Genomic DNA, 26,262 nt, shown 5'->3' with positions numbered 1-26,262 from the left:
TAGACTGGTTGGACAGGTGATTTTGAGTGAAGATTTGAAGCATATGAGTAACCCTGCAAATATATGACAGAAGAGAATTCAAGGAAAGTAATAAATGCATGGTGTTTTAAAGTAATAACAACAGAGCCGGCGCCGTGGCTCAATAGGCTAATCCTCCACCTTGCGGCGCCGGCACACCGGGTTCTAGTCCCGGTCGGGGCGCCGGATTCTGTCCCGGTTGCCCCTCTTCCAGGCCAGCTCTCTGCTATGGCCAGGGAGTGCAGTGGAGGATGGCCCAGGTGCTTGGGCCCTGCACCCCATGGGAGACCAGGAAAAGCACCTGGATCCTGGCTCCTGCCATCGGATCAGCGCGGTGCGCCGGCTGCAGCGGCGGCCATTGGAGGGTGAACCAACGGCAAAGGAAGACCTTTCTCTCTGTCTCTCTCTCACACTATCCACTCTGCCTGTCAAAAAAAAAAAAAAAAAGTAATAACAACAAAAGCGTAACTAAAGCATAGTGAACAGTGATAAGAGAAAAGGAGCTCAGAGAGGCACAGGGAGCAGAGTGGGGAGGAGATTTGTGGAAGGCCTTGGAGGACACAGGGACTTCGACTGTCAGTATGCTGGGAAGTCGCTAGAGGTTTTAAGCACAGCAGCTTAATCTAACTTTGGTTTTAAGGGGATCGGCGATAATTTGGCTGACATGCTACAAACAATAAAAGGGACAATGACGAAGCTACTGCAGTAACGTAGGAGAAAGGTGATGACACACTGAACCAGAACAGGAGCCATCGAAGTGGTTTTTCAGCAACTAAATAAAATAAAAATAAAGCCAGCAATTATTGTTTATTATAGGCTGGCCACTGCATTTTACACAAATCAACTCACTCACTCTTCACATTAACCCTATGAGGAGGTACTATGATCTCCATAGTAGAGAGAACTCCATGCAGAGAAATACTGTGCCAAGATCAGACAACTTGTAAGCAACTGATGAGCCACGATTCACACACCAATCGACAAAGCTTTTCCATCCCAAAATGATTAAATCAATAATAGATTGAGTGATAAAGTAAAAAGGGTAACTAAACACTAAATCACCTCTTCAATGGGTCTCATCTCAGACAATCCCACTCAAAACCAAAAGCTGTTTAAGGTTGTCTTTCTTTTTTCTTTAAACAATGTAGGGTACAAAAAAATAGACAATTCTCCTTTCAGTAATCTGGCATTACCAGCTTTTTAAAAACCTTCTTCAGTTAAACAGATTCAGCTAGAAGACAGCTCCATAATCCCACACTGATGTGGGTGGCTGGCTATACAGGTGGGCAATTTGTCAATTTCAAAACTCAGTCTGAAGAGGGATTACAAGAAAATCTCTACTAATTGTGATTTAGGGAGGTGTTATCCTACCATAAAATCAGAAAAATGGATTCTGCAGAGTCATGATTCCATTAGGAAAAAGACATCAAGTCTCGTACTTCTGGCCTTGCTCCGAGTGGTGCTGAAGAGTATTATCTGACTTACGGATGACCTGAGTTCAAAGTTTGGGACAGAGAAGGCAGACTCCTAGAAGAACAGCCCCACTTCTGATGAGTCTGACTCAGCAGAGATACAAAGTACAGGAGGGGAAAGAAAAGTCAGAGGCAAGGACCAGAGAAAGAAATCTAAACCATCAGCACCCCTGACAGCAACTTTGTCAATAATATCATTAAGGCGACATACAGGGAAGGGCATTCAGCCTGCTTTAGATCAGACCATGCAGCATAAAGCAGAGGTTTATCTGTTAGTTTTGCCCATCATTCCTACATCCAGACACCAGATGGTTTTATTCTTGTAAACATAAAAAAGTGAAACTGCTTCACATTTTAAAAAAGCAGTTGACAAAGAGAGCCCCCAAATGACCAAGGCTATGGTCAGACTGCCAGCTTCATTTCAAAGTATAAACAAGTGGGGCCAGCGCTGTGGTGTAGCAGGTAAAGATACCACCTGTAGTGCCAGCATTCCATATGGGTGCCAGTTTGAGTCCTGGCTGCTGCTTTTCTGATCCAGCTCTCTGCTATGGCCTGGGAAAGTAGCAGAAGAGGCCCAAGTCCTGGGGCCCCTGCACCCACGTGGGAGACCCAAAGAAGCTCCTGGCTTCAGATCAGTGCAGCTCCAGCCGTTGCGGCCAATTGGGGAGTGAATCAGCGGATGGAAGACCTCTCTCTCTCTCTCTCTCTCTGTCTCTCCTTCTCTCTCTTTCAAATAAACAAATCTTAAAGTATAAACAGGAAAAACAGCAAGGAAAAAAACATATCTCCTGCCCCAAGAGAAAGCACTAAGCACAGTCAACACCTAAGTGTCAGAGCCTGAGTTCTGAGCCAAAGGTTCAGACCCCTAGCCTCTAGAGCCAGCATTTTCCCAGTGTCAACGCTAGAACTAAAGTAGAAAGCAACAACCATAAACCCTGGACCACAATCAAATAGGTAGCTGGTGCAGCAGCCAGCAGTGATCTGTGTACAGTGTGGAGGAAGGGAAACTTCTCCACTTACTTACTTACCCCCTCAACTTTCTCTATAAAGTCAGAACACAGCGCATGCTGGCCACAACCTCTTCCCATGCCAGATTTCATTTGAACTGGGTGAATTCCTTTGGCAGAACTGTGAGAAGAATAAACCTGACAGCTACCCTTCTCAGCTCCACAGAGCTCAAGGGTGATTCCACAGGAGTGTCTTTGGAATCCAAGAATTTACAAATATGATTTTACCCCGTCAGGCATCTGAGAAAGTCAACGCCTTCATCCTCCCACATAGCCAGACTCACTTCCTGCAGTATCTGGGACTGTCACACACATTCTGCCAAGCCAACTCTAGCAGAGGGAGTGCATCCTCAGAGCAGCATATTCAACTGGAATGGGACTGATGCTGGTTGGAATCCCCCTCTCTGACACATCCCCAATTGTGTACCTGGCAAAGTGCTTCATTTCTCTAAGCCTCATTTTCCTTATCAGAAAACAATTAAAAAAAATAGTACTATAAACTCTTATATAGTGTAGTATTAACTTATATTATACAGTATTAACTTATATAGTATTAACAGCTTGGGCTCTAAAGTTGGACTGCCTCTCCTTGCCCCTTCCTAGTTGAATTTTTATTTTATTCATTTGAGAGACAGACAGATAACAATCTCCAGTCACTACTTCATTCACCCAAATGCCTGTAACACCAGGAGGAGGACCAAGCCCTCAATTCAGGTCTCCAATCTGGGTAGCAGGGATCCAGTTACTTAAGCCATCACCCCTGCCTCTCAGGGTCTGCATTACCAGGAAGCTGGACTTAGGAGTGGTGCCAAGACTCAAACCTATGTACTCCTACATGACATGCAGTCTTGCTGAGTGTAATCTTAATCACTACAACAGAGTTTGCTGCACCTACTAGTTACACGTAAGCAAATTCACTCTCTCTGTACCCAAGTTGCATCATCCATAACATGGTAACAACAACAGTTATCTACTTCATGGGATTTTCTGCTAAGCAAAGATAATACGTGTGAAGTTTCAGGAAAAGTTAATTGGCTTACAGTGAGCAGTCAGTAAGCATAAGCTGTTACTTTATTTTCCACATGAGAAGACCATTCGCGTATACAAGAGATGATGCGTTTAAAGCCTTTAGCATAAAGCCCACTACATAATTAGCATCCATAATGTTAGCAATTATTATTACTGTCATCTTCAGCTTTTGATTTTCCTTTAGCACTTTGGAGCCACAGAGGTTAAATCTGTCCCCTCTTCAGTGCAAATGTCGCTTAGATAACTAAAGAAACCTAGCACATCATTCCTCAGATTTCTCTTTCGAAGGCCACACTGTACAAACTTCTCAGAGCCTTTAAAAGGGGTGGCATGGTTCCAGATCCTCTGACAGTCTCATCTGCTCCACCCAGCAACGCTGCAGTTTCTTGCCTTTCTAAAACATGGCACCACCAAACACAGGCTATGATCTGACCAGTAAGATTAAATGGAACCACCAATCCCTAGCTTCCAAAACTTAGATATTACAGTTATTAACGTACTCTAAATATATATTGGCTTTTTTTAGCAACATTCCAAAATGTTAAAGAATATTAAGAGTACAGTGTTTTGGCATAGCGGGTAAACCTGCTGCATGCGACACCAGCATCCCACATGGGCGCCGGTTCATGTCCTGGCTGCTCTACTTCTGATCCAGCTCCCTGCTAATGCACCTGGAAAAGTAGTGGAAGGTGGCCCAAGTGCTTGGGCTCCTGCACCCACTTGAGAGACCTGGATAAAGCTCCTGGCTCCTGGATTCAGATTGGCCCAGCCCCCAACACTGTGACCATCTGGGGAATAAACCAGCAGATAGAAGACCTCTCTTTCTAAAAAAATAAAAAAATAAATAAAAATACTAAGTTTCTAGGGGCCAGCGTTGTGGCACAGGTAAAGCTGCTGCCTGCAATACCAGCATCCCTTATGGATGCCATTTTGTGTGCCAGTATATTTCTGATCCAGTTCCCTGCTAATGGCCTGGGAAAAGCAGAAGATGGCCCAAGTGTTTGGACCCCTGCCACCCACACGGGAGACCTGCATGAAGCTCCTGGGTTCTTCCTGGCCCAGCCCTGGCCATTGTGGCCATTTAGAGTGAAGTCAGTAGATGGGAAGATTCTCTGTCTCTCCATCTCTCTGCATAACCCTGACTCTCAAATAAATTAATCAATCTTTTAAAAATAGGGAGGGGAGGGGAATAAATCTCCTGGGACTATCCAGTTCATCCCTGGTGATGAGTAGGCTTGATCAGACAATTCAAATGCTTTTTACATATTTACCAGCAGTATAAGATTTCTAAATATTTTCATTATGGTTGTTTATAAAACATACTTAGTAAGTGACTGAGCTTTCTGCTGTAGGAAAGTATCCCTGTGCATTTTAATGGCTTGAAGACTTTTTCTGTCTAGAAGTTTGGCAGCTGCTGGTATTCTCTGGATCAGAAAATTATCAGGAAACCAAATAATATTAGCAGTGAGAGTGATGGCTGGTACCTGAAATAGTAAAGACAAGGGAGAAATATTATAAATGCAGGCTAAACAATAAGCTGTTTAATAGTTCTACAATACAAAGGCAATTCATCTAGGAAAAAAATAACTACAAAAAAATACTCATTCAAACATAAGACAAGTACCTTAGCACAGCCCAGAGTCAGAGTATCTCCAAATCTGGGGCAGAGCATGACAATTTAATTTTCCCTACATATTAAACAAAGCAACACACATGTGTGCACACACCTCGCATTCTTTCATGTATTTTCAGATGAATACAAATATGAAAAAAAGCAAACAGAAACTTGAATCCTCGTGTAATTTACTTTCACTCTGTTAGTGTACAAACTACAAAAGATACTCAGGTCTCATGACCACGTAACTAACACAAACAAGTCTCAAGTTTTAAACCAGAGATTGCATCACAGAAATAGCAAACAGATTCCAAAAATGAGAATGAGGGATAAGAAGAGGAAGAGGAAGAAAACAGAAGGAAAACAAGGAAAAATAAGATGGGAAAAAGTGCTAATTGTAATAATACAAAGTTAATGTACAAGAAAAAAATACCAAAAATATCCACCTACACATGCATTCATTTGAAACAGAATTTATGGAGTATTTTCATTTACTATGTTACTTATTTCTGGAAAGTCTGAATCTTAAAACTGAACACTACTACTTTTTTTGATAAATAGGAATAAAATTCAAAATCTTTTTAATCTCCTCAAATTGAAAAATAAAAGTCTTAGGTTCTTACCTTCTTACAAATGTCCAATAAAGACTTATAAAACTTTTTATCAACAGTTCGAAAAATTTGAAAGTGCAGTACAAAGAGTCCACAAATTCCAACATACTTGTCTCTCTGGTCAATTTCAGAAGGTTCTCCTTATAAAACAGCATCAAAGAAAAGCAGAATAATGTACTTAAATTATGCTTTCAAAGAAAAGCAAACTTTATCAACAATAACAAAAAATTCCAATTTACATTACCAAGTTTGGCTTCTACATTGGCAAAAATTGAGCGAATACTATGTGCAAATTCTTCAGCAAAAGTGCTATTTTTTGACACAGATACTCCTCCATTGAGAGAATCAAACTGTTGTTCTATACAGGCCTGGATAAGAAAACATTTTAAGAGAAATTGACTCTCTTCACAATAAACTATTAAATCCTTTAACACAGTGTGTGACAGACTTCTACATTCATCATTTAACTGTTACTAAAACTCTATCTCATGACCATGTATCTAAATCAACTACAGCTCAGGTTCTTAGCGCATTCCAATCTAATAACTAAAGCCTTTTGAATGGGAAATGTATACTTACTTACATTTCTGAGTACCAGTTACATAGAAGCAGTAAAATTCAATCCCAAATCTATAATTCTGCATGAAGAGATACTCACAGTGATCCTCAGAAACGCATAAAAATTATTTCTAAGGAAATAGTGGAAAGTACTTTTTAATTTTACTTTATACATTAAAATAGTTGTTTTCGATTTACAACTATTCTCCTAGCACTTGATCACAGCACGCACTTGAACACGGCATGTACAGAAATATCTCCTGGAAAAAGCAAGTAACAAAAACAAAAGTCTTCTGAATCTAATGAAGTTAAACTGAAATCAGTAAGAGCTGAGATCTGGCAAAACTGTGATCATACAAAGACAAAAGAGAACCCTGAAACATTTTAAATAGAATATGATGCAACTTCTGGCAGAAATTACCAAAGCAACAGAACTTTCCATGTTGATGGAAATTTTCTACATCTGTGCTGATATGACAGCTTAGCTAGGAACTACATATTGCTTAATATTAAGAACATAAAAGGACCATCGCCTGCAGTGCCAGCATCCCATACAGGCACCAGTTTGAGGCCCAGCTGCTCCACTTCCAATCCAGCTCTCTGCTATGGCCTGGGAAAGCAATACAAGATGGCCCAATCCCATGGGAAACCGGGAAGAAGCTCCTGGCTTTGGATTGGCACAGTTCCAGCCATTGCAGCCAATTGGGGAGTGAACCAGAAGATGGAAGACCTCTCTCTCTCTCTTTGCCTCTCTTCTCTCTGTGTAACTCCAACTTTCAAATAAATAAATAAATCTTTAAAAAAAATGTTAAGCACATAAAATGAGACTAAAAAAGTGAACTTTTTTTAAATTTGACATTAGTTCATTTAAATTTCAATAGCCAAATGTGTGGACCCAAATTATGCCCCCTAAGCCCAGACTTTACGGTAGTCTCACAAATCTGAATCTACAGGTAAACAAACACAATACTTAACGTAACTGCTTAGACCTTAGTTCTCTTCTTTTTTTAAGACTTTTTTTTATTTATTTGAAAGAGTGACAGAGAAAAGAGAGAGAGAGAGAAGTCTTCCATCCACTGGTTCACTCCCCAAATGGCTACAATGACGGGCTGGGCCAGCCAGCCCTAAGCCAGGAGTTTCTTCCAGATCTCCCACACAGGGGCAGGGACCCAAGCACTTGGGTCATCCTCTACTGCTTTCTGAGGCCATCAGCAGGGGACTCAAACCGGCGCTCATATGGGATGCTGGCACTGCAGGCCGGGGCTTTAACTTGCTGTGCCACAGAGTCAGCCCCTAGACCTTAGTTCTTAATTCTTATTCTTTTATATCATTTCTAAATTACTACATCATTTTTGTTGCTACTGGACACTAAAATAAATCACTTATTTCAGTACACTGACAAAGCCAAAGGACTTTTTAAGGAAAATCATATTCAACAGCACAAGGTGGAAAAGTTCTGTAATTCTAAACTAGGTCAACTAAAACTACTTTCCATTTGTTGCAGCCTGATATAACTCTTCCTACCTGGAATATCATTCCATCAAGTAACTGCCCTTCTAGCTTCAGCAAGAACTTCTCAAATGGCTTCAATTTTTCTTCCTGAATTCCAAATTTTGAAGGATTGTGATGGACAGATTTCAGTAACCTTGCAGAAGACGAAGAGAAAGAATTTAAACCTACTTACTACTTAATGAATTCGCAAATTAAAAACTTCCCCAGAAATCAAACTCTTATTTCATGATTTTTGTTTGACTCTACATGTCTGAAAATTTGAGCAAAGCAATCTTAAGAGTCAATTTTCTTGTATCATCTTACATTCAGGTGCCTCATGCACTGCACATAACAGGTATTTAGTGAATACTTATAAATTGAATAACAAAATTGTGTACTTTATCTATGCTTTCCTTATCTATTGTTAACTATGTAATAAACCAAGCTCAAGAGAAAACTGTCACTTGAATAGAACCCAAGGGAAAAAGTAAATCTGGGTCCTAGGGTAGGCAAATTAACATTCTACTACACTTTAAGAATAAGGATGCTCTATACATGTATATCATATACTCTCAAGCCAATATCCCCTGAAATTAAAGAACTGTTACTGTCTTCATAAAAACACCTGACATGACCTCCTCCTATTAGATCACCAGGTCTCCTGAGAGATCTGAATTACTTTTTTTTTTATTTTTTACTAATATTAACATATTAACCATACATACTAAGAGTATTTAAAAACATTGTAGTTGGTATACCTTTTGTACATAGTCCAGTGGTCTTTCAAGGTGACATGATTATCAATGATTTCATCGAGGGTGAGCAAAACTGTTAGCAGTTCTCCCAAGTGCTCATACATAGTCTGTCAAAAAACCTTTAATGATTATCATTTAGTCACTCGTTAGAAGCCCCATGTGGATTTTTTAAAAGAACCCATTTGGGCTAATTAGTAAATTATTAAAGCTGGGGGATAGATCAGTTAACTAAGCTACAGGATTGATCCTCAAATGGACTATTAGCCTTTGACCATTATTTCTTTCTTAATAGTGACACTGCAGATTTGATTCACTCTCCAAGGAGACGATTTGAAGAATGTGCACTGCGCCACTAATGAGAAAAACTAAGAGTGATATGAACAGCAATCAGGAATGCTTAATCAACTTTACAAAAAAAAAAAAAAAAAAAAAAACTTTAAGAGTCTTCCTATAGTTGCATTCCCCAAACATTGCAAAATAAAATACAGTAGAAAGTAGTTTTACAAGTTAAATTATTTACCTGAAAATGAACTCCAGTTGTCTCTATAATTTTGGGTGCAATCCTATTAAAAAAATAAACTGAAGTTTAAAAAAAATTTTTAAGATTTAATTATTTGAAAGGCAGAGCTACAGAGAGAGAAACAGAAAGAGGTCTTCCATCTGCTGTTGCCTAAACCAACTCATGGGTAGAGATACAATGCCACGTGACCTATGGATAACTTTACTCATTTAAATCTAAAAGATGTATCTTGGAATGGAGAAAGGAAAACAAAGCTGATATATATCGTATCTTTCTAAACCACTGAATTTTTCAATTATTTAGAATCTTTGTCAGCCTACACAAACTGTTAATGGGAACAAGTCCTCTCTCCAGTTAGGTTTCAGTACTCACCCCAACTGAAAAACAATGCATACTAAGATTATGCCAAAATCAAAGGTCACCAGAAAAATTCAATTTTACTTTTATTCTATTTACTCAACAAGTCATTTAAGATTGTGTATTAAAACATGATTCCAAAAGACAGAATGCATATTTTAAAAAATTAAAGACAAAATCCATATAAATGTCATCTTCTCAAGGGGGCCTTCTCAGAATCACACACAGGTACTACAGGAGGTAGGGGAGCTGTGCGGTCATTCTCTCCTGCCAAGAGGACAGCTCTCATGAAAAGACAAAACACAGGGGTCAGCCCTGTGGTGTAGTGGGGTAAGCCGCTGTCTGCAGTTCCAACCTCCCACATGGATGCCAACTTGAGTCCCAGCTGCTCCACTTCCAATCCTGGGAAAGCAGAAGATGGTCCAAGTGCTTGGGCTCCTGAACCCACACGGGTGCCCCAGATGAAGCTCCTGGCTCCTGGCTTTGGCTGGCCCAGCCCTAGCCGTCTGGCCATTTGGGGAGTGAACCAGTAGATGGAAGATATCCCTTTCCCTTTCCCCTTCCCCTTCCCCTTCCCCTTCCCTTTCTCTCTCTCTCTCTCTCTCTCTCTCTCTCTATATATATATATATATATATATATATAAATTCTGACATTCAAATACATAAAATAAAAAGACTACATAAACTCAGAGGAAAACCAGAAGAGAAGAGTCAACCGCATCCTCCAGTTTATGAAGAGCTGAGATACAACATGCTATATACTAAATAACCATCAGTACATTGGTAACCAAAAAAACAGTGCCGGCTGCTCAGGGATCCTGGCAAATCACTCCCTTGGGTCTTGGTTCATCTCTTCCCACTGTGAAGAACCCCCAGTCACACACCTAAACAAAGTTATTGCAATGATATAATTAAACGTAAATGTGGAAAGATTTAAGGATAAAGGAGTAATCAAATGTAACATATTATTTTGTGGTAATAAAAACAGCAAGGATATTCTGAAATCTTTTTTTTTTTTTTTTTTTTTTTTGACAGGCAGAGTGGACAGAGAGAGAGAGAGAGAGAAAGGTCTTCCTTTTGCCGTTGGTTCACCCTCCAATGGCTGCCACGGCCGGTGCGCTGCGGCCGGCGCACCACATTGATCCTATGGCAGGAGCCAGGTACTTCTGGTCTCCCATGGGGTGCAGGGCCCATGTACTTGGGCCATCCTCCACTGCACTCCCTGGCCATAGCAGAGAGCTGGCCTGGAAGAGGGGCAACCGGGACAGAATCTGGCGCCCCGACCGGGACTAGAACCCGGTGTGCCAGCGCCGGACATTTTTCTTCACCTAGGGTAGTGGTCTCCAAACATCAAAATTCAGAATGAAAAATTTTTTTTGTGTAGACTTTTTAGCTCTACCTCCTAGAATTTTGATTTTTAAGAAAAGTCTCATATGTTTTTATTGAGTAAGGGAAAAGAAAAGAGCGATAACATGGTACATGTACTAATTCCATATTAGGTTTTTTTTCTATATGGTCAAATTTCTTCAAGATTTTTCTGTTGGGCCGGCGCCATGGCTCACTTGGTTAATCCTCCGCCTGATGCTGGGTTCTAGTCCTGGCTGCCCCTCTTCCAGTCCAGCTCTCTGCTGTGGCCTAGGAAGGCAGTAGAGGGTGGCCCGAGTGTTTGGGCCCCTGCACCCACATGGGAGACCAGGAAGAAGCACCTGGAATCAGGCTTCGGATAGGCGTAGTTCCAGCCATAGTGGCCATTTAGGGGGTGAACCAACGGAACGAAGACCTTTCTCTCTGTATCTGTCTAACTCTGTCAAATAAAAAAAATTAAAAAAAAAAAAAACATTTTTCTGTCAATAGATAATGGGTTCAGTCACCCTTATTAACCTAGGTATTAGATATATATATCTAATATATATATATATATTGAGTAGTGTTTGAAACATCACAAGTGTTCAAGGAATGCTGAAGGGATGAATAAGTGAATAAAAATGATTTCAGAATTGCTTCTCAGCCTTTGGCCAAGATCAAGTGTAAAAATGCTTTCAGGTGATTAGATAATATTAGAACAACATTTCCTACGTCTCTACTATAAAGGCAAAATATTTCTAAAAATCCATTACTTGTTACTGATATAGAGGGCAGCCAACTGATGGACTACATTCATCACCACTTCATAGCACCTGGTAACGAAACAGGACAGTTCCTGAAATGACAAGGCGAATGTATGTTACAAAGTTGCCTTTTAAATATCACCATTTTTGACTGACTTTTACAGTAATAATTCTAACAAAAAATAAAATCATTTTTCAGTCAAATCTCTAGCAGCCAACTTCAAGCAATCAACATTTAACACAGCTTCTGCAACCCTGGTCATGCCCAGGGTTCCTACTGCATTTCATTCATACTCCATGTGAAGTCTGATGTTTCAGTTACTCATGTAACTCCTATGGCAGGGACTATCTCATTCCTTTGTGCACTGCCTAACACAGTAGTTAACACTCAACCATTTCTCAGTAAATTTCTGTTCTTAAATGAGTATCTTTATGGATGAAGGTGTTCACAGACTGCCACTGTATAAAGAATGTAAGAGGAATGAGTTTGCAGAAGTCACTTTAAAAAAAAAAGTCACAATCAAATAGCTTCAATGATCTTTAATCATATCTATAAACAGGTGTGGCACACAGCAGATGAAATATCCATTATCCCAGAGATATGTTTGTCATTTATTAACTCACATCTACCATGTCCCAAGCCTTCTGAAAATTTTTCAGACACTCTCAACTTTAAGATGTATAAAAAGTTTGTAAGTAGAACATTTGAAATCCCATGAAATCTATGGCTATTCTAAATGTTAAGCCTTATGAGGACAGGAATTTGTCAGTCTTGTGCAGTGTTATTCTCTGCACCAATAACAGTTTCCAATTTATACTAGGCTCAAAAACATAACTGGTCTAATATTTAAAAATGAAATGTTCACGCAGCTGTGAGATCCAAAAACAACTTAAAGTTTTTGACAATGAAAAATAATTCATTCTGATTTAACTTAATCAGCTCTCATTTTACATGTCTTAATAAACTTCTAAAAGTTTAACAAGAGTAAAATACAAAAAATGCAGAACACAGAGCAGGCACAAAATAAAAAGGCAGAAAAACTCAGATTTATTTAAAAAAAAAAAACATCAAAAACACAATAAATTAACCACTTAATAGACCGAGGTTATCAACTGTAATAAAAGCAGTCCTTTGGGAATGAGTGCCTTCATTGACCCAGATACAGCCATGTATCTCTTCTCCACAGGGACATGTTTTGAGAAAGATGTCTTCAGCCAGCTTCCCTGTTGTGTAAAAGACGATACTTACACAAGACAATTATGATACCTTCAAGGTACAGAATCTGAGACTGCTCTCATGCATGCAGTACATCAGTGAGCACGTCACTACACAGTGCATGGCAGTATATGCAATTTCAAAGAAACACAACTAAATCATAACATTTTGTGGCACTGAAAGTTTGAAAGAATGGAAAAAGATGAATATTAACTGGAAAAAAGAGAAGCAATATTACTTTCAAATGAAAACAGACTTTATTAGGATTATTGCAGTTACTTACTAAACAGGGTGAATACCCCTCATCTGAAACATTTGGGATCAGAAGTATTTTGGATTTTAGAATATTTGCACATACATAATGAAGTATGTTGGGGGTGGAACCTAAGACTAAACATGGAATTTGTTTCTTACACTCCTTGTAGCCTGAAGGTAATTTTATACAGTATTTTTATTAATTTTGTGCATGAAACAAAGTTTCGCAGCATGAAATTTTCCACTTGTGGCATCCTGTCAGCATTCAAAGTTTCAGATTTTGGTGCACTTCAGATTTCCTATATTTGGATTAGGGATGCCCAATCTGTGTAAGTAACATACATTTGTGCAATTATATATAATATACATAATTATCACAGCTTAACAGAGTCATCACATAATTGTAAAAGGTTCTATTTATCAGGAGTCATTATTAATTCTAAACTTACACATACTAAGTATAAAATATTCTTAAAATAAGAAATGTAAAATGTAATAAAACTGAAAGATTAATTTGACACATTCATTGGGACCCTGTAAACTACCTTTCTTAGACACCATTATTCCTGATAGGTTCTGCCAAAATGTGGCACTAAAGGGAGACCAAAAGGCAGGGAAAGCACATCTACTTCTTGCTGTTGCTGGTCAACACAATCCAGGCAGGCACAGCTCACCCTGACTCAGCAGTGCAGCTTGCTCCAGCACCAGCTTCCTGCAGCAGGCTCAGAGGTGCGAGCAGCAGCTGCATAGTGTCACTGCCCCAGGCTTGAGTGTCAGTCCTTGGGGATTCCTTCTCCAAGCTCCAGATTCTGGCAACCCCAACCTCTCCCTTTTGTTCCCCAGATGAGGAAGTATGTCTGCTTCCTCCAGAATACCTCCGTGTTTTCTTAGCTTCAAGTCCTCCAACTCCTGTGTAATCAACTCTGTATTAAATTTCCCTCCTTTTAAAAAATAATGATTATTGTGTTTGTTTAAGGTATACACGTCTTAAATTACATATAAATAGTAAACAGGTTACTATAGTGAGGCAAATTAACATGTCCATCATCTCACATGGTTGTTAAAGATTTATCTATTTGAAAGGCAGAGGCAGAGGGAGAAAGAGATTTACCATTGTTGGTTCACTCCCCAAATGGCTGCAATGGCCGGAGCTGGGCAGATCCAAAGCCAGGAGCTTCTTCAGGGTCTCCCACATGGGTGCAGAGGCCCAAGGACTTGGGCCATCTTTTGCTGCTTTCCCAGGCCATAACAGAGAGCTGGATCGGAAATGGAGCAGCCAGGACTAGAACTGGTGCCCATATGGGATGCCGGCATGACAGGCAGTGACTTAGCTATACCACAGTGCGGGCCCCTACCTATCTTTAATTTTGTGGTAACAGCACAGGTGAAATCTACTCAATAAGTACAAATCCCAAATGCAGGACATTTTTAGTATCTAAAGTTTTTATGTTGCAAATTAGAGTTCCAACCTTGTTATTGCTAGTATTTGCTACTTTATTAATGGGCTTTTTGTTACTATAAATACCTGGAACTTATGAAGCCGCCTGGGGTTTTCATGAACAACCCTCTCAGGAGAACTACCTTCTAAGTGTGCATTCCAGCAACCTATGCCCACCTCCTTCTATGCCCACCTCCTAAACAGTGTAACTGGATTACCTTTCCAACCCATTAGTAACACTAACAAAAGACTTTTGGGTTTAAACTTTAAACATCTGTATGGGTTCTGTGCAGCCATATCCTGTTCAAACCAGAGCAGCTACTTTGTATCCTCTGAACTCCACAGCTTTTAAAATATCTTCTATAATTTGTTTTCTAGAGAGGATCTTGAATTCACATACTGTATTATTAACAACGTGACTTCAATTAGGTAAATTAACAAGCAAAAAATAGTAAAAAAGTGTGAACAACGTTTTTAAGCCTGACTTGATGACATTTATCAAATCTTGTACCCAGAAATCAGAAGGGAGGCGGGAACCACAGTTGTGCTTTCCCTATCTCCGATGTTTGCTTTTTTTCTTATTGTACATGCATTATTTTTACTACAGCTGGGGAACAGCAGTTATTGTTGGATAAAATTAAGTAAAAGAAAAAAGTCTGCAGTCATGAAAGCATATATAAACAAACGTTCTGTTAGATGCATCAAATGCTGCTTTTTATTTTATTTTTTATTTTTTGACAGGCAGAGTGGACAGTGAGAGAGAAAGAGAGAAAGGTCTTCCTTTTCCATTGGTTTACCCTCTAATGGCTGCTGCGGCCGGCGCACCGCGCTGATCCGATGGCAGGAGCCAGGTGCTTCTCCTGGTCTCCCATGCGGGTGCAGGGCCCAAGCACTTGGGCCATCCTCCACTGCACTCCCAGGCCAGAGCAGAGAGCTAGACTGGAAGAGGAGCAACCGGGACAGAATCCGGCACCCTGACCGGGACTAGAACCCGGTGTGCTGGCACCACAGGTGGAGGATTAGCCTATTGAGCCGCAGCGCCGGCCCCAAATGCTGCTTTTTAACAACTTTGTTGGGGCCGGCGCTGTGGTGTAGTGGGTAAAGCCACCGCCTGCAGTGCCAGCATCCCATATGGGTGCAGGTTCCAGTCTCAGCTGCTCCACTTCTGATCCAGCTCTCAGCTACGGCCTGGGAAAGCAGTAGAAGATGGCCCAAGTCCTTGGGCCCTGCATCCATGTGGGAGACCCAGAAGCTCCTGGCTTCAGATTGACACAGCTCCAGCCATTGCAGCCAACTGGGGAGTGAACCAGCAGACGGAAGACCTCTCCCTCTCTCTCTCCATAATTTTTTCAAGTAAATAAATAAATCTAAAAAATAAAAAAAAGACATTGCTCAAGTAAAAGCTTAATCCTCACCATTAACTTTTCGTGATATAATTTGTCTTTTCCTACTGGTATGAAGTTAAATGCTTCCAAAGGCAAGAGGACAGGCCTGGCATTTTGGCAAAGCAGGTAAAGCTGCAACACCAGCATCCCATTTGGTGCCGGTTTGTGTGCTGGTGATCCAGCTCCCTGTTAATGGCCTGGGAAAAGCAGAAGATGGCCCAAGTGCTTAGGCCCCTGCTACTGATGTGGGAGACCTGGAAGAAGCTCCTAGTTTCAGTCTGGCCCAGCCTTGGCCTTTGTGGCCATCTAGAGAATGAACCAGCAGATAAAAGATATTCTCTCTCTCTCCCCTCCCCTCTGGGTCTCCCTCTCTCTCTTCAACTCTTTCAAATAAATGAATCTTAAAAAAAAAAAAAAACCAAGATGAAATACTGTCCATTAATGAAATTACACAAACTTATTTTTATACCCATTTCCCTAAAAAGGCAAGTACATCTTTCAAGAGTTATGATTTCCTAAACTATAATCCAATGTTAATTAGTGTCTTACCCTCTGAGTACGCATCCTTAGCATCTAAAGGTTTCAGAATTTTAAAGATTATGTAATGTACTTAAATTTTTCAAAAACCTCAATAGAAAGTAAAATTCAGTTACCTGTAAGAATGAAATGAATCTTCCCATTTGAATCTGGCAATCACCTTCCACCATGCTAGAATCTGTAGCTTTAAAAGACAACATTTAGAATTTTATTTATATTTTTAACTTAAACTCAATCAGCACTGAAAAAGTGTTTTTCACTAGAACATCTTCTAAAGTGGATAACATTAAAAACGAAATTTTTACATGCAAGAGAAAAATGAAATAATCATTAATCACACAATTAAAAGTAATTACCTGCTTCATTAATGAATTCAAAGAAAAATCTCATCTAGTTACAATACTTTGTAACCTATGAAAATATCACAAATGAAGCCACTGCTGCTCCATCACTCAGTTTTTCCACCCATTTAACCAAATATACAAAAAACTGGAATGATTATTTCTCACACTAATACATTATTTAATCATGGCAGCGGTAGTACTATTATTTTTTGTTCATTTCAATCGTAAAAAAGGCATCACATTACAATTCTGAAATTTTAAAACTTACCTCCTTCTCCATAAAACAAGAGACCATTGTAAAATTTAGTTTCAGCCTGTTAAAAAAATTTTAAATAATTTCAAAGATTGTTATTGTTTTCAAATTACTAGTCTCTCCTATTTCTCTATACTTAATAAATGACTATCATTTATATACAAATTCATTTAAATTCAAAAACTGATTACAACATAAGTAAATTCATTTTATCCTTAAAGTAACCAAGATATAATTGATATGCAAAGAGGTATCTTGGCTCCTTTAGCCTTTCCTTTATCTTAACTGATCACCCTCTTGGTCCCACATCCTCCCATTAGTTAAGGGAACAGAGAGAGCAACCACATAGTATCAAAGAGGGGAAAAAAGATGCTTTACCATTTCTACTTGAGTTTTAATGGCTTTTAAGTAAGGATAAACAAAAGCACACACTAAATATTCACAGCTTTTTAAAATTTCAGTTCTATATACAAAAGCAAATGTGGCAGATCTAGATTCAACCAATCACTACCAGTAAAATGTTTCGCAAGTGGCAGCTTCTCTAAGCCTCATGTACGCTCTGGGTCATGGTAAGCATGAATTGTGTTTCTGGCACACAGTACATATTCTATGAATGGTAGTACTACTGTTAACTGCATCCTTAGTATTACTATTACTTTAAGTAAATCATTCAATAAATATTTATTCTACATTGGGCATATATAAGCTTATATTGGTTTTATTGAAAGAAAAATTTTTTAAGGGGCAGAGAGACAGCTCTCACTGCCATCCACTGGTTCACTCCCCAGATGCCCACACCCGGGCCAGGGTAAAAGCCAGGAATACAATCCAGGCTTCCCAAGTGGGTAGCAGGAACCCAATTACTCAAGCCATCACCACCGCCTACCAGGGTCTGCATCAGCAGAAGCTACAGCAAGGAGGCAAGCAGCCAGAGCTCAGCCTCAAACTCAAGCTCTCTGATGTGGGGCACAGGCATCCTAACTGCTAGGGCACTTCCAGGTACATAGTGTTTTTCAATTATCTGTTTAAAGTTTTAAGACAATAATACAAAGTCTTACCTCATATTTTAATTTCTTTATTTCACAACAAAGTGCAGCATAAACAGTGATGACTTTGTTTAAGACCTAGTTTCATGAGAAAAAACATTTTTAAAAAAGCAAATTATAACAGTAAACTAAGACATTTTTAGATTAAGGATTCTGTACCTTGTTTTCAGTCTTTATGAGTTCCAAAAGGGAAGACTGTTCACAAGGCAAAAGCTATAGAAACAAAGGGAAAACAACAATTATTTTTTTAAAAGTCACTGAAATTTGAAATATACAGATTGAGACAGTTCTATTCTATTAAACTTGTTTTAAGATACTGCACTCAGCAAGAGGACCACATCAACCATTATGTCCAAAGCCACCTCACTAGGCAACACAATAAGGAAACCAAACAATCTCAGAAAGACGTGGCCCCAACATGACACAGTCAAGCTGCCCTCTAAGGTGTAAGGTTGTTCATTATGAGTGCAGTGCTAGAAAACGCAAAGTAAAAAGGTAATACCACTATTACTAAGCTTCATTAGTTATGACCATTGTAAAAGACCTTGCATGATTTTGGAATTTGCTATGCAGTCATATATTTAATAAGATATTATAATTAAAAGGATAAAAATAAGTGATAAAGAACAAGTATCTTTTCAGAAACACAACAGTGTCCAGTTTACTTACCTTCTAAAGCTAGCTCAATTTCCACTTCTTTCATAAAGGCTTTCTGACCCTCATCTATAAGTCATAGCTTGATTAAGTGAAATCTTAAGTTCTCTTTTGGTTACATGCTAACAGTTTCCAAGAATGTACACTATATACACCCTTTCTCATTAGATTGTAATTTCTGTTTACAGAGATTTTGCCTGAGTTTGTGATTTTCCCAAAATACTAAGCAAAGAATCCTGCATAAGAGCAAAAAGAGGGGGCCAGCACTGTGGTGCCATAGGTTACGCATCTGCTTGAGGCACCAGCATCCCATAGATGTGCTGGTTCTAGTCCCAGCTGCTTCTCTTCTGATCCAGCTCCCTGCTGATGGCTTGGGAAAGCAATGGATGATGGCCCCTGCACCCACACGGTAGACTGAAAGACGTTCCTGGCTCCTGTCTTTGAATCTATTCAGCTCCAGCCATTGTGACCATTTGGGGAGTGAACCAGTGGATGGAAAGTCTCTGCTCTCCCTCTCTTTGTAACTGCCTCTCAAATAAATACATCTTTAAAAAAAAAAAAAAAAGCAAATATAATAAAATAATTCCTCAACAATGGAACTACAAAGAGGTTCCTGATAAAGCAAATGGGTGTGCATGATAAAAGAACCCTTCTGTAGAAGAAGATTGTGAGAGATGATTTTGTTTCTTTACTAAAGTAAGAGTTGAGGCAAACACACTTTTATGACCAAAGGGTCCTTTATAGTCCAAGAGCAAGTCTTTAAAAAAGCTCCAAAGTTGAAACAGGTCAGGTTATTCATAGAAATAATGCTTTAAAAGCCACAAAGCTTCACATTGCTTTAACATTTATTTATTTATTTATTTATTTATTTATTTGAAAGTCAGCATTATAGGGAGAGAAGGAGAGACAGAGACAGATCTTCTATCCACTGTTTCACTCCCCAGATGGCCCCAACAGCCAAGGTTGAGCCAAACTGAAGCTAGGAGCCAGAGAGCTTCACACGGGTTTCCTAAAATCATACGCTATAAACATCCTACAGACTATAGACTGGAGGACAAAATCTATCAATTCTTTTTTTTTTTCCTAAAGATTCATTTATTTGAAAGTCAGTTACAGAGAGAGGGAGAGATGAGATTGTCCTGGGCCAGCGCCATGGCACAGTAGGTTAATCCTCTGCCTGTGGTGCCAGCAACCCATATGGGCGCTGGTTCTAGTCCCTGCTGCTCCTCTTCCAATCCAGCTCTCTGCCATGCCCTGGGAAAGCAGAAGATGGCCCTAGTTCTTGGGCCCCTGCACCCACATGGGAGACACAGAAGAAGCTCCTGGCTCCTGGCTTCCGATTGGCATAGCTCCGGCCGTTGCGGCCATCTGTGGAATGAACCAACGGAAGGAAGACCTTTCTCTCTGTCTCTCGCTCTCACTGTATGTAACTCTACCTCTCAAATAAATATATAAAATCTTAAAAAGAAAATAAATATCGTCCATATGCTGGTTCACTCCCCAAAGAGCTGCAACAGCCAGTGACTGAAGCTAGGAGCTTTTTCTGCATCTCCCACATGGGGAGCAGGGGCCAAGCACTTTGGCCATCTTCTGCTGTTTTTCCCAAGCCATTAGCAAGGTTTTGGATCAGATATGGAGCAGCTCGGACTCGAACTAGTGTCCATATGGGATACTGGCATTGCAGGTGGCAGCTTTACCCACTATGCCACAACGCTGGCCTCTGTCATTTCAATTCTCATGTTGTCAGAGAATGGTCAGAGTACTACACCCTAACAGTCAATCAACATACAGTTACATCAATAAACTTTGGCTGTAATCTCTTAAATTGGGCCAATTCAAGATAGAAATGTTTAGGTATAAAGGACAGTATTTATGAGCAATAAAAAGTTTCCACAAAAGAAAGTTAACCTCATTCTCAGTCCTACAGCTTTTAGAATAAGGACCTTCCTTGCTGAAATTGGTTAGGACAGTACATGGGGCATAATACTGCCATTACTGAAAGCTAAAACATATAAACATCCTGTGATAAAATGTCTTACTGGCCCTTCGCAAGAGAAAAAGAAACAAAGTGCTGACATATGGTCCAACACAGATGAGCTTTGAGACAATATGCTAAGTGACAGAAGCCAGCCACAAAGGACCACATATTCTATGAGTCCTCTTATAAGAAATGTCCACAGAAACAGAAAGTAGAGGCCTGACGTTGGCTAGGGCTGGTAAGTGTTGGCATGGCATGTCTTATGGAAGTGAGGGGACTACTAATAGGTACAAGATTTCTTTCTTTTAGGTAGTAAAAATGTTCTCAAATTGACCATGGTAATGGTTGAACAATTCTGTAAAAACATCAAAACCACTGAGTTGTACAACTTGATTGGATGAACTGAGTGATACGTGAAACTCAGAAACACCATCTTAACAAAGTCAATGCGTGTCATCCCAGGACAATGTCAAGTTATGTGGTAAGTGTTCAGAAAATATCAGTTATTATTTAAGCAATAATAGACCACGGTTTCAATGACAGACTAAGAACTTTCTCAATGGAAACAGAGTAAGAATGATTTATTTTATACACATTAAAAAAGTACTCACACATCAAGATCACCTAGATAGCAGGACAGAACTTTCTGGAAATTATGAGAATATACTACATCTTAATTGGGATATGAGTTACATGGGTATGCATGTCTGGCAAAACTCTTTCACCAATATTCTTAAAATCCATGCATTTCCATGTATGTAAAATAACCTCAATAAGAAACAAATAAAAGCCTGAATATTCTATCCAGCTGTCCTCTTCTTCTTGATGATAAAAAACAAAGGCCAGTTTGAAAAGTTGGACTTTGCGCCATTCTTTAACAATAAAGGCTTTGAGTCTCTATCATTCTTTAAAAAAAAAAATAGCAAATTAAAAACACCTAGGTGGCTTAACGAAAACGAAATTAAAATCTTTTCCAAGTTTCTTTTAACACTTAGATTTCAAGTAAAAATATTTTGCCATTTAAAAAGCTGCTTTGAGGATCTAGTTTGTCCTGAAAACATAAACATAAAGAGAAAGAAATTTCAATCAAACCTTTAATGCTATAGGATCAAGATTGAAATCCCAGACGTCTCCAATAGAATCATCAAGCGCATCCTCGATTCTTCTCAGTTGAGACGTATACTCCTCGAGAAATTTCCCGTAATTCTTAAGCTGGACTTCAGCATGAATTTCTAAATTTAAATGTTAAAACGGTATGTGGTAAGTTCAAGAAATGAGTTACAGAGCATTTACTTCAAATAATCTCAAAAGTCACAACAAAGCATTGTTAATTATTACTTTGGAAGGTAGGAACTTCTGAAAAACTTCAAAGTTAAACAATAATGCAGTGTTCCATCTTCTCCAAATACATTAAATAATTTTAAAAGCAGTAGCCCATACAACCCATTACCATGTAACTGTCTGGACAATGCCTTAGACAACGTAATGTCTCTATGTTCTAGTTCTAAATGACTTTATTACCCTCCCCCCCAAAAATACGCAGGTGTAAAAATCTGTGTTGTCACAGAACTAGTACTTTAAAATGTTGCTTCTATACACAGTAAACTGCTTCAATAAACTAACCTTTGTTAAAATGGAGGTTTCAGATCTTCAGCATAACAATAATCATTCCCATAATGCCTATATTTACCAACATATTTATTTAATCATTTAACCATAATCAGGCCAAAAGAGCCAGTAATAAACATTGGCTATGGGGCCTGCGATGTGGCACAGCAGGTAAAGCCACCACCTGCAGTGCCAGCATCCCATTATGGGTGCCAGCTGAAGACCTGGCTGCTCCATTTCCGATCCAGCTCTCTGCTAATGTACCTGGGAAAGCAGCAGAGGATGGCCCCAACTCCTTGGGCCCCTGCACCCATGTGGGAGACCCAAAGAGGCCTCAGGCTCCTGGCTTTGTCTCAGCCCACCCCGGTTATTCGGGCCATTTGGGGAGTGACCCAGTGGATGAAGACATCTCTCTACCTCTGCTTCTCTATAATTCTGCCTTTCAAATAAATAAATCTTTAAAAACAAATAAAACAAACATTGACTGAATACAGAATACTGTCCAGATATGGACAGAATTTACACATTAAGAGAAGACTATTTAAGGAGTCATTGAAAAAAACTGGATTTTAAAAATGACTATTCATCAAAACTAATCAAAGTAAATATTTCACTTTACACATAAGAATTCATTACTTATTCCCAAAGGCAACAAATTCAACTCCAGTTTCTTTCCTTCGTTTATTTATTTATTTATTTATTTTTTGACAGGCAGAGTAGACAGTGAGAGAGAGACAGAGAGAAAGGTCTTCCTTTTGCCGTTGGTTCACCCGCCAATGGCCGCCACACTGCTGCTGGCGCACCGCGCTGATCCAATGGCAGGAGCCAGGTGCTTCTTCTGGTCTCCCATGGGGTGCAGGGCCCAAGGACTTGGGCCATCCAGAGGGGCAACCGGGACAGAATCCGGCGCCCCGACCGGGACTAGAACCCGGGGTGCTGGCGCCGCAAGGCGGAGCATTAGCCTAGTGAGCCGCGGCGGCGCCGGCCTTTCTTTCCCATATGGGATGCTGGCGCTGCAGGTGCAGGCTTTACCCGCTATACCACAGCGCCAGCCTCCTCCAACCAGTTTCTTTATGGGCATGACTAACTTTATTTAATCTTTGTCGTCTAAAAAAGAAAAATTTTTCTTCAAATTAGTGCAAAGCAACTAAGAAAGTGTGCTCTGACTCATGCTGTATAAAAGTATAAAGACTTAATCCTTTATCCTCCCTCGGTTTACAGCCCGTTCTCAATCAGGTGAATCCATTTGGTTCATTAACGGTCTATCTCACGATTGTAACATTAATCTTGGCCAGTTGGGAACACATTTAGTCTAGATGTGATTCGCAAAAATTAACGGAAAGTAGATACAAAACAGGTGAACACTCTTCTCTTTCCTGCAGCTAACGTAAGAATAGTGAAGATTCTCAGAACCCTAGGGAAATGACCAGCCAAAGCTGCACCTGACCAGCAAGTAAGAGCTTAAAGACAACACCAGAGAACATGCTAATAAATCACTCTTTCAGAATCTTCTAGGGGATTCTCAAGGAAGCGAGCAACAGCAAACCTGTATTAACATTAAAAGTCCTTGCTGACGGGTGGTTGGAAAATTGACAAAAAGTAAAACTGAGACTTGAAATAAAACTATAGAGCAATTCAAGAGATGCCAAAAACCTATTTAACAAGCTTACCTCTCCCTGTACCCTGCATTCTGGTCTCTCATCTTTGCATCCCTAATACCCAGCACAGCCTCGCTGTGTAGAAAATGTCTGCTGGGTAAATCAGATCCTCCTGCTCTGAAGTCCATCCAGTTTCCAACCCAACTAACCAATCTCTGCTCCAGTGTTTCCAATCCACTCGAATAAAGGACCTCAGGGCCTGAGGTGCAGCACCCTTTGCAACAGTAAACACAGAATCCTCTCCACAGAAGAGTTTACCACCACCTACATTTTTTTTTTTTTTTACATAAAGTTGCAAACCATCCTGGATGTAGCTCACCCTTGGCTAATAAAACTTACATGTAAGTTTGCAGACGTTAGTCTTTGCAAAATCAAGCAAAACTCATCTCGAATTTTAATGACATTCCAACTTTCAGAGACAATTATGCATCAAAAATTCACAAACACGCCCCGAATTATCTAACGCTAACACAGATACTATGACAAAGATCAGACACAGATTGCCAATTTGCATTCATCTTAAGCAGCGTTTCATTAAATTATCTCAGTGTAGCCTCTACACTGAGCTGAAAGAAAATGACTGTTTCCTTTGGTTGGACTCCTGAAAGTTCGAATTAGACAATTCCATTTTATGAAGCAAAACTGAAGATTTTCGGTCAGATCTGAAACTTTTGCAGATCCAGCGGCAACTGCAGGACATCACCGAAAGACTCCGCTTAGCAAAAATAAAATGTCTGGAAGAGGATAAAAACGACGTCCAGGAGATGAGTTCTTTCGCTCGGGATTTTCCACGGCTATACAATCGCGAGCGGAAAACACCCGAACTTCCAAAAGTTGGATTGGGAGGAAAAGAAGAAAAACAGGAAACCGAAACAGGAACCCGGACACCAGCCTCTTCTAGCACCGACGGCTCCGAGAAGCCAGCGACGCGAGCAGCCCGGGCTCCCCCGGGGGCTGCGGGGCCTCCCTGGGCGCGCCCGGCCAGCGCGTGCCGGCGGCACCCCAGACACACCCGAAGGCCCCACCCGTGCCGGCTGCACCGGCGGATGACTGGGACCCCCGACCCCGAAAGTGACGCCGGAGGGCGCGCCCCTCTCCCATCCCCAGGGATAACGCGACGGCCGCGCGGTCACCGCGACGCCAAGCCCTCCCGCAGGGGCGCTCCCGGAGGAGCGTCTTCCCGCAGCCCTCGCCCCGACGCTGCCTTACTCTGCGAGCCGTCGTCAACGCGGTCAAACTCCCAATCTGGGGACAGAGTCTCCACCGCCATCACCCCGGCGCCTCCCACAGACGCAGCCCGACCAGCCCCGCAGCGACAGCAGCCTCACCCCGGCGCCTGTCACCGCACGTGACTTCCGGCCGCGGCCCCGCCCCCGCGCGCGCGAGGGCCGGCCGGGAGCGCTGCCCCCTCCGGCCGCGGGGGCCGCTGGGAAAGTGAGTCTTCCGCGGGGGCCGCTGGGAAAGCGAGTCTTCCGCGGGGGCCGGACGCTGCCGCTAGGGTGGAGGTCCCCGAGCGCATCCTCCGCCGGGGGTTCGGGCCTCGCCACTGTTCCCTACTCTTCTGGTGCCAGGTCATCCGCGCCTTCAATTTCGCCCTGCGGTGCGGAGGCAATTTTTCGTAGGTGGGAAGAGTTGCTCCCTCGGTCACAGCGACAAAAGGGCAGAATTAAAGGGCTGGGGGCCTCGCAGACCTTGTAGGCTTGGAGGATGGCACAGCCCCCGCGCCTGTGAGCCCGCATCGCCAGCCCCCGAGCACCTGACTCCCTGTGACAAGATTGTGCGGATCCTTGCCTTGCGAGGGACGGAACTACTGCTGCCCTGCTCTGGGCGCCCGCCTGTGCCGCCCTCACCTTGGTGGTCACCTGCCGCCCTCCCCTGGCAGCTCACCTGTCTCCCCGCCCCCCCACCCCGGGCGCCCTCCTGCCGCCCTCCCCTTGGCGTTCACCTGCGCCCTCCCCTGGACGCCCACCTGCTGCTCCCTGGGTCCTTCCATATAAGCTGGGTGGCAGGAACGGGGCGTTGTTGGAGTCCCTTCTGAAATGCTCCCCCTGCCCACGGGGGTCTGCGTTCCTGATTCGTAGTATACAGGCATGTTGGTTGCTATGTGGCTTCAGTAGCTACTAATAGAAAACTGCGTGCCCATCAAGAGGGAGTAATTACATCAAGCTCGACACAGCCAGACTAGGAATTACTGCAGAGCTCATAGGAGAGAGAGGTTTTACAGGGGGCAAGAAGAACCCACAGGAGACAGCTGCGGAACAGTGTGTATTGGTGGCTACGTCTGTGCTTGTAAGTTCTTTAAATGCATTTGGCTGTACGTGTGTAGTCGCAGAGGAAGAGAATTCAAAT

The 26,262-nt window shown here is 41.2% G+C and overlaps 1 protein-coding gene across 5 annotated transcripts in view; it reads right to left on the bottom strand.

The window, feature by feature from the left end:
• WASHC4 (WASH complex subunit 4) overlaps positions 1–25,306 on the bottom strand; it is a 68,698-nt gene extending 43,392 nt beyond the window's left edge. For 4 of the 5 annotated variants that reach the window (XM_051846047.3, XM_051846048.3, XM_051846049.3 and 1 more), the window contains exons 1-13: positions 25,123–25,306; positions 21,740–21,879; positions 18,175–18,228; positions 18,028–18,093; positions 16,985–17,030; positions 16,489–16,556; positions 11,551–11,633; positions 9,077–9,119; positions 8,560–8,663; positions 7,835–7,955; positions 5,997–6,120; positions 5,765–5,892; positions 4,850–5,010 (exon numbers count right to left, since the gene is read on the bottom strand). In XM_051846047.3, coding sequence (XP_051702007.3) covers positions 4,850–5,010; positions 5,765–5,892; positions 5,997–6,120; positions 7,835–7,955; positions 8,560–8,663; positions 9,077–9,119; positions 11,551–11,633; positions 16,489–16,556; positions 16,985–17,030; positions 18,028–18,093; positions 18,175–18,228; positions 21,740–21,879; positions 25,123–25,183 — 1,199 coding nt within the window. In that variant the 5' untranslated portion in view covers positions 25,184–25,306. Of the gene's footprint in view, positions 1–4,849; positions 5,011–5,764; positions 5,893–5,996; positions 6,121–7,834; positions 7,956–8,559; positions 8,676–9,076; positions 9,120–11,550; positions 11,634–16,488; positions 16,557–16,984; positions 17,031–18,027; positions 18,094–18,174; positions 18,229–21,739; positions 21,880–25,122 lie in introns of those variants that run through there. The other variant, XM_051846052.3, reaches the window with a different exon arrangement.
• Between the last annotated feature and the right edge of the window lie 956 nt (positions 25,307–26,262).

This window comes from Oryctolagus cuniculus, chromosome 11, assembly GCF_051225735.1.
Source record: "Oryctolagus cuniculus isolate XC-2025 breed Fujian yellow rabbit chromosome 11, ASM5122573v1, whole genome shotgun sequence".
Lineage (NCBI taxonomy): Eukaryota > Metazoa > Chordata > Mammalia > Lagomorpha > Leporidae > Oryctolagus > Oryctolagus cuniculus.
Note: the sequence above shows the minus strand (reverse complement) of the source record. Positions and strands in the feature narration are given on the sequence as shown.